General features: G+C 39.4%; 1 protein-coding gene across 2 annotated transcripts; it reads right to left on the bottom strand.

Moving 5' to 3' along the window:
- Window positions 1-314: 314 nt before the first annotated feature.
- On the bottom strand, window positions 315-8,377 carry LOC139468930 (probable endonuclease 4). 2 transcript variants are annotated; one of them, XM_071251071.1, is made up of 7 exons: window positions 7,919-8,377; window positions 7,214-7,350; window positions 6,040-6,199; window positions 4,354-4,449; window positions 4,120-4,251; window positions 3,104-3,208; window positions 315-759 (listed from the first exon to the last, which is right to left on the bottom strand). In XM_071251071.1, exons 1-7 carry the CDS (start codon window positions 8,367-8,369, stop codon window positions 578-580), a joined length of 1,263 nt encoding a protein of 420 aa, XP_071107172.1. In that variant the 5' UTR covers window positions 8,370-8,377; the 3' UTR covers window positions 315-577. The 2 variants fall into 2 exon arrangements, with proteins under 2 accessions (XP_071107172.1, XP_071107171.1); XM_071251070.1 differs by having other exon boundaries at window positions 7,850-8,377.
- Between the last annotated feature and the right edge of the window lie 508 nt (window positions 8,378-8,885).

The following is an 8,885-nucleotide window of genomic DNA, read 5'->3' on the forward strand; positions in this document are numbered from 1 at the left end:
AGACTCTACCCCTCCCCAGTACCCGCTTTCTCTATATATTCATTTAATGACATAAATATACTGGTTTAGTTTAAATGTATATCACTACATATATTCAGTACAAATGTTTTGTCATTAAGTCAAAGAGCACGTACAGCAAAGCTTGTGAAAGTTTATTTTTGTCAACACCACTAAAGAGTTTCTTGTATGCAAAAGCCATGTATGTAAATAAACTGTTAATACAACTGAAATATTTGTCATTATTTGTGTAACTAAATACAAAATTAAAATCTGTAATTCAATTTAAAATATTTATTTTTATAAAGTCTGTTTTTTTGTTAGGGTCAGAAGAGGAAAGAAAATCTCAATTATGGTTTGTGTTTTTCACTGAAGATGTCATGATTGATGAAAAATGTCCTGACCATCATTTGTTGATAATTTCTGAATGTAAAGGGAACAGACAGCATTTGGCGGGAGTGTCCATCCACCAGTGTCAGACAGCACTTGCAGATAATGTTAAACCATACAAGCGTCAGACAGCATTAGGGAGACACTTTTCCACCATAAGCATGTCCGACAGCCCTTGAGACTGAGAGATTCAGCCATCACAGAGTCCATGCAGTATTTGTATTTCCTTGTGATACCCCATACCAGCCGGTGTTTCCAGAACCATGGGAATGTCGTCAAAGTTGGGATCGGTCATCACTCTGCGAAAACCCTCAAGGCCGATGTGGCCCTTACCTATGTTCTCGTGTCTGTCCAGATGGCAGCCCTTCACACCTGGAGCAAAGGAACAGAATCTCATACAGGTTTCCATCCGGACTGATTCAGTCAGTGAACTTTATCTACCAGTATCAACCGGAGGCATGCCAGAAAGTGCTGCATACGAGCACTGCAACTGATTTTTTCAAATGAGATTTATTTAAGGATTGAATCGAAAAAACAACATTTGTAAAGAATCCGCTAAGCAGATTCATAGAGTTTCAATAACCTCTTTTCATACCTCCATGAACCAACCAAAATACACCGTCAATCCTTATAATATAATTCCACCACGAAAACATGTGATATCTACAATAGTTTAACCAAGACCAGTTGTATATATCAAAGCAGACAAAAATGACGAGATTGACAAACATTCCAGGTGTAGGAATACATACCATAGGGTGACATGGATCAGGTGATTGCTTAATTTATGCAGATAACTTGACACGCTCACAATCTCATTAAAACCAGATCTTAGTTCTCGCTACCGCTAAACAAAGATCTGAGGACATCCCATTACAGGTCACGTCAGACCGACCTTGCGCGAACTTTGACCGACCAATGGAATGTCCATTCAGAAGGCAGCTTTCTTGGGCTTTACGAGACTAATTTCAAATTGGTGACTACGCTTCGAAACATATTTTGACAAATTCTCGATTACAAATTTGAAACCTAAACAAAAGAACATTCTGGAATGGCTAATAGATGGTCTAGATTGTACGGATTCAGTTGTTTAACCCGTAACTATTGTTTGGATTTAAGTTTTCGAGGTTGCATGATTGGAAATCACATTCCAACTGTCACTTTCATAATCTGGTAAGCGAAGAGATGCTCTGATTGGTCGGATGAAAGGTCGTTCTGACGTGACCCCTACTGGGATGTCCTCAGAGCTTTGTTCAGCGGTAGCAAGAACTGAGGTCTGATTTTAATGAGATTGACACACTCACAAAGTCTGTAGACATTCAAGGGAGAGTAGGATCAAGACAAGGTTCATAGGACCTGTCAATCAAGGCAACAGGCGAGAAGAACTGCAACAGTCAGTAATGAACCGGAACAAATGTCAAGAAGGCGGCTGTTTCAAATTGTCAGTTACCACCAGATTCAAATATTAGTTCCTTGAGAACAGGAAAAGACAGTTGGAAAAATACAGGTTTGAAATTAAACCCGAAGACATGAAATTTGTGGAACCCTGGCAAGCGGGAAACAAAACCTGGCGAGCCAGCCAGCACGTTTCCGGTGTTTCATTTCTTCTAGGCCTTGGGTCCCAAAGTGTAGTTTGGACAATGAATCCGATGACTTCTGCTAAATGTCCTGAGCATGACAATACACATGAGCAGAAGGGGAATTCCCTCGATTGTAATACTGAGATTCCACCACATTCAGTAGTGATAAAAGTAGTCTCGTTGGGCGTGGCTAAATTCTTGACATTCATTTGGAACTTGAAATTACAATTAACACAACAAATATTTAATTATTCAAGGATAATTGTTTCACTTCAATGATTTTGACAAAGCTGATAGTTATTGTTGTCTAGCAGCAACAATTGAACAATGGCAGCCGTCACTGGATGTCACGAATGTGTCCTGGCAAAATGTCCTGCATATTTAAACAGCACTAGCCAGCCAGGCCGGCCAGATATTGCTTTAATAGCCAGAATCAGATTTCAGCACCTATTTTGTTGCCCTGCCAAGGAGAAACCTGGTAGCAGAGAAAAAAAACCCATTATTTTTCAAGTTTCAACAAAGTCAGAACTTCAATCTCAATCAATAATGAACAGGTTTCTCACTTGCAGAACTAGTATACCAGTCAGTTGTGACAGCCGAGTCACAAGCAATATTCTTTTTTTGAAAAAAATTGATCTTATTTTTCAATTGAACATTTTTTATATTTGTGAAGGAGGAAGTATATATGCCACTCAATGGAAGTTAAAAAACAACTTTTTCATGACAGCCATGTCCATGACAGATTACCTATAGTAATAAATAAATAGTAATAGGTAGGAATCTGGCATTCTTTTACTTCTTTTGAGTAGTATATATTATAGTTCACTAGATAGAAACTTAAGCTAACCAGTCAGGCTACCTAGATTATATTTCCACAAGCCAGAAAGAAAAGAACGTAGCCATGTGCTACTGGGCTGCAGCCTACGTCGCACACTGATGTCATGATGTGGGAGTTATGACTTAAGTAGACATTTGCTGTTATGCTTTACTGGTGCAGGTTGTGATGGATTACAAGTCTATTTTAACCTCATATGGGTTAGATTTATCACTCATGAGAAGACTGTAGTGAAGCGAAGTGCTAATTAATGTGTGCACAGTTGCATGTCACAAAGGTATCCAAGCATGTTCCATCTCACCCTTGGAGTCGTTCAAGTGCAGAGCGTCAAGATATTTGAAACCAACAATCTTGTCAAAGTCTGATATGAACTTCTTGTAGCCTGAATCAGTTGCCAGGTCGAAGCCTGAAACAGGAACATTATCACATTGGGCTACATGGAATCAGTGCATGGTGAGACGGTCCTCACAGGTGATGGAGAAACAGTGGAGAAGCAGTGACAATATGGTAGTGTGCTGAGCATGATAATGGAGTCTCCTGCCATATTGCCAAAACAAGCTAACACAAGAAAACAGTGTCATCACTATCCCTCACTATGGGGCACATTAAAATTTTGTTTATTCAAATAGTAGTGACTACAAACTATAAAATAGAGTCCTATAAAGCCTTGAGAAGGGATAGCACTTGGGTCGCTTTTATGTCATCAGTAAAAAAAGATTAAATGTGAAATTAATACACACAAAAGGCCTCTTCTCTAGACAAAATAACTAGATAAGTATCTCCTAGATAAGCAAACCTTAGTAGCTTCCTACAAAACTTGTCCCCAATGCAGACACTACACACTAAGTACACCAAGATGGATCAAGGGCTGTAACTCTTGTCAAAAGAGAATATCCACTCCATTCCAATGCTTCCTCTTTGAGAAAAGCCCCTATGGGTATTCAGGGTTAGAGTAGGCCCCCCGCAACCTATGCTGGTCATAATGGATTGGGAGTTCAGTAGCATCAGGCTTGGTGACTTGGCTGAGAGCATGTCATTGTCCCCTGTTTTTGTGGACCAGAAAAGAGCAGTATCGACCTCATTTGGCTGATATTGCTTTTTGGCATTTATAAAAACTGGTATTGACCTCACATATGGTCTATCTTTGTTGATATATAATAACATCATCATTTTGATTTAGGTTTGGACAACACTACTGCTGGGTAATTCCCATTCTATTTTTAGTACAATGCAACCAAGGCCCTGTCTATGATACAGAATGTAGTAATAACAGTGGCAGCGCTAAGATCACAATGTGGAACTGGGCTAATGTCCTACCTGCAGCGAAAGCATGACATGTATCAAGGCAGACTCCTATTCGAGATTTGTCCTTGACCTTGTCAATGATGCCTCGTAATTCTTCAAACTTTCCTCCGATTGTATTTCCCTGACAGCACATATTTTCTATCACTGAAATGAAAGTGACAACGAATCATTTTGATTGATGTTCCAGACATTTTGTCCTGACTTAATGTGACTTGACTGAGTTTGGATTAACATTTTGCCACACACCTGTCCTGACATACTTGGTCTTGGAGTGAGCGATGTTGATACTCTCTGCAATGAGGGCGATACATTCCTTCACGGAAATCTCCCCACAGGTCGAGCCTGAAACACATGCACTTACTCAACATACGGTGAAATATGTTTATAACAAACACGCTTATAACGAACTGCGGATATAACAAACTTATTTTTGGTCATGTTCATTTGCTGTATGTATGCTGTATATATGCTCATAACAAACTACGGTTATAACAACCTAAAATTAGTAGCCCCTTTGAGTTCGTCATAACCATAGTTTACTGTACATCCAATAGTCAACCCATAGTTTACTGTACATCCAATTGTCAACACCGTTTACAGACTCTGCCAATACCATAGTCTACTGTACATCCAATAGTCAACACAGTTTACAGACACTGCCAATACCATAGTCTACTGTACATCCAATAGTCAACACAGTTTACAGACACTGCCAATACCATAGTCTACTGTACATCCAATAGTCAACACTGTTTACAGACACTGCCAGTATCATAGTTTACTGTACATCCAATAGTCAACACAGTTTACAGACACTGCCAATACTATTGTCTACTGTACATCCAATAGTCAACACGGTTTACAGACACTGCCAATACTATTGTCTACTGTACATCCAATAGTCAACACGGTTTACAGACACTGCCAATACCATAGTCTACTGTACATCCAATAGTCAACACGGTTTACAGACACTGCCAATACCATAGTCTACTGTACATCCAATAGTCAACACGGTTTACAGACACTGCCAATACCATAGTCTACTGTACATCCAATAGTCAACACGGTTTACAGACACTGCCAATACCATAGTCTACTGTACATCCAATAGTCAACACGGTTTACAGACACTGCCAATACCATAGTCTACTGTACATCCAATAGTCAACACGGTTTACAGACACTGCCAATACCATAGTTTACTGTACATCTTATAGTCAACACGGTTTACAGACACTGCCAATACCATAGTCTACTGTACATCCAATAGTCAACACGGTTTACAGACACTGCCAATACCATAGTTTACTGTACATCTTATAGTCAACACGGTTTACAGACACTGCCAATACCATAGTCTACTGTACATCCAATAGTCAACACGGTTTACAGACACTGCCAATACCATAGTTTACTGTACATCTTATAGTCAACACGGTTTACAGACACTGCCAATACCATAGTCTACTGTACATCCAATAGTCAACACGGTTTACAGACACTGCCAATACCAAAGTTCACTGTACATCCAATAGTCAACACGGTTTACAGACACTGCCAATACCATAGTCTACCGTACATCCAATAGTCAACACGGTTTACAGACACTGCCAATACCATAGTTTACTGTACATCCAATAGTCAACACGGTTTACAGACACTGCCAATACCATAGTCTACTGTACATCCAATAGTCAACACGGTTTACAGACACTGCCAATACCATAGTTTACTGTACATCTTATAGTCAACACGGTTTACAGACACTGCCAATACCATAGTTTACTGTACATCTTATAGTCAACACGGTTTACAGACACTGCCAATACCATAGTTTACTGTACATCTTATAGTCAACACGGTTTACAGACGGATTACACAGATCCTCGGATGGCGATGGCAGTAATACGTTATAAACCAAGATCTCACCAGGATGAAAGTTGTAGAGGGTGAGGCCCAGTTTTTCACATCTCATCAGCTCGTCCACCAGGGCATCGCGACTCTTACGCAAAGTGTCTGGGTTGGGAGAACCGCAGTTGATCAAGTAGGACCCATGTGGAATTATCTTGTCGGGAGAGAACCCATATTCCTAAACACCAAAGAAGTGCAGATACTAAACCTTAACTGAGTATGTAAGAGTATTTATTACCTATGAGGGCAAACATATCAGGGTTCATAAAAATCATATGTGCCCTTGGGTCACATCTCATCACAAGACAACAGTGTATTGTTTCCATCATCAGGATGGCATTGTTGACGTCATTCAAATCGTATTGTGACATGAGGTCAGAATGACATCACTCTAGAAACAATGTCGTAGCTGAAGATTATTGCTGTCATTCAACAAATTGTGGTTCTGCTGCTGTTGCGACTTGTTGTTCTTATAGGTAAACACTCAAATTCATCTCTGTATGTAAACATCTTCTTTGTTAATTAATAGAATATCATATTTGTGTTCATGTCATACTATGTTTACAGCACTCATGCCGAAATTCCTCTCGCTTGGGAAATACCAGAATTTAGAGTCGTAAACATAGTATGACATGAACAGTATAATATCCTCTATATTTGAGAGAGCAGTGGCAGATCTTCTTTTTCACATCTGATGACATTTGCACTGTCAACATGTTGAATTGGTTGGTAAAGTAAAATTGATAATGGTTTACATGTAGGATAAACCCAGCCCAACTGCAATGATCGATGCTCATGTATCAATCACTGGATTGTCTGGTCCAGATTCCATTACTGACACACCGCCGTCATATAGCTGGAATATTGCTGACTGTGGCATTAAATAACAAACAAACCAGAATTTCAACAGGTGACCTGGCAGATAGTCTGGCATCATACTCAAACAGCATAGACTGTCGCTCATACTATCAACCATCGGTTTGCCTGCCCTAGACTCTTGGCTGATTGATATGGCTGATTGACATGAAATAACCACAGACAACATCAGGAACAGAGGATACCAATCTTGTTGACCAATCAAATTCTTATCTAAATTCTCATTTCTGCAATAACAATCAGAAATTCCTATAAACATACACCTTTATAAAACAGTTGGTTTAGAGAGGTATATTTCCATCATATGATCACAGACCTTACATGCATCTTTGAACTTTGCAACAACCTTCTCATCTAGTGGTTTAGCCTTCCATTGTCGCTGCGACTTGAGAAACATGGCAAAGGATGTGGCGCCAATATCAGCGGCATTGTACACTGCATTGTGTGCACCTCCTGGAAATATACAGATGGTAATTTTCTACCAAATTTACAGACATGTGTCTTTGTGATTAAAACCACAGAAAAAAATGTGTTATACGTACCAGAAAATATGGACTGTCAAGTATAATTTGGGCCTTATATGGGGGTGCTGCTGGACTGATGCCAATTTATAGTGCTAGCTCACTGAGATACCATGCCACGGTTTAACATGAATACCCCACTCAGACACTTTATTCTGACTCCAAGCCAACCAGTATCCTTAATGCCGAGCGCCAGACAGGGTAACAACAAGTACCATCTTTTAACGTCTCTTGGTATGACGCAGCACTACTACAAGACTACAGAGGCGTTCAGTTTGGTTTAGAAGTTGGTATATCATATTTTGAATAAATGCTTTATATTGTATAAAAATGTTCTCCCACTGGTGAAACAAATAAACCACTGACATGGCTTGCCAATGGTTGATTGTCATTTGATAAGACAATGTACAATGACACCTGGGTCTGCCCACCTTGAGATGAGACATGTGCACCGACCAGCTTCCTGCAAGAATGACCTTTCTTACTTGTCTTCTTCTTACTTTTCACCTTCACATCTTCATCAAATTCATCTTCCTCCACTTCATCTTTTACCCGAGAACGTGATGAAGATGCTTTACCCTTTTTCACAACCCCTTTCTCTTTTTTCACAGTTCTGCCTTTCTTACTGTGAGAATTGTTTTTATCTTTGGAGAGGTCATCGTTTTGGTCCAAAGGATCAATTTTGACTTTCTTATTAGCTAGTTCACCGCTCTCATCGACATGAGTGTCACTTTTTCTCTTGTCTGTTTTCTTTTTTATAGATTTCTTTTGTTGTTTGAGAACTTCGTCTTTCATGTCGCCTTCATGTGGGGATTTGGGGGCACCTTCTTTCTTGCTTACTTTTTTATCTTTGGACTGATGCCTCTTTGAAATATTTTCTTCCAAACCAAACTGTGTAATAATTCTTGGTTTCCTTTCCCGTACTGGGTGACTTCTTTCACTGTCCGCCATAACTTTTTCAAAGGCTAAAGCATGAAGAGAACAAAGATAAATTATTCATTACCTACTTGTTTCAAAAACATCCTCATTTCAAATTGGATACAATAAAAGCAGATCATTCTTGAAACTGATAATTTGATAGTGAGCAGCTATGACTAGGCCAATAACACAGAAATGTTTGGGAGCTATATTGGATTTCTTATGAACAGCAATATGTAACAAATGTTATATTTGGGATAAAACTTCCTCCATAAAATACAGATTCTAGTACTTTTTTTTCAGTTGATTCCCATGCAGGATTCGAACCCACACTGCCAGAGTGAGGCACCTAAAGGTCAGAGATCGAGCCCACCGAGGCTTCCACAAAAATGAAAGTCTAACAACTGAGAAGTCAGATCACATACTTTGTGTACCCCTCTGACAAGTGCAAATATGCCTTTGCAAACAGCCAAAGCTTAACAGCTCACATGTTAATCTATATAACTATTGATATTCAACCGAAATCATCTTAAGCTCTAAACATGGCAT

Source organism: Haliotis cracherodii, unplaced genomic scaffold (assembly GCF_022045235.1).
Source record: "Haliotis cracherodii isolate W230 unplaced genomic scaffold, xgHalCrac1.p SCAF_2, whole genome shotgun sequence".
In the NCBI taxonomy this organism is placed as follows: Eukaryota; Metazoa; Mollusca; class Gastropoda; order Lepetellida; family Haliotidae; genus Haliotis; species Haliotis cracherodii.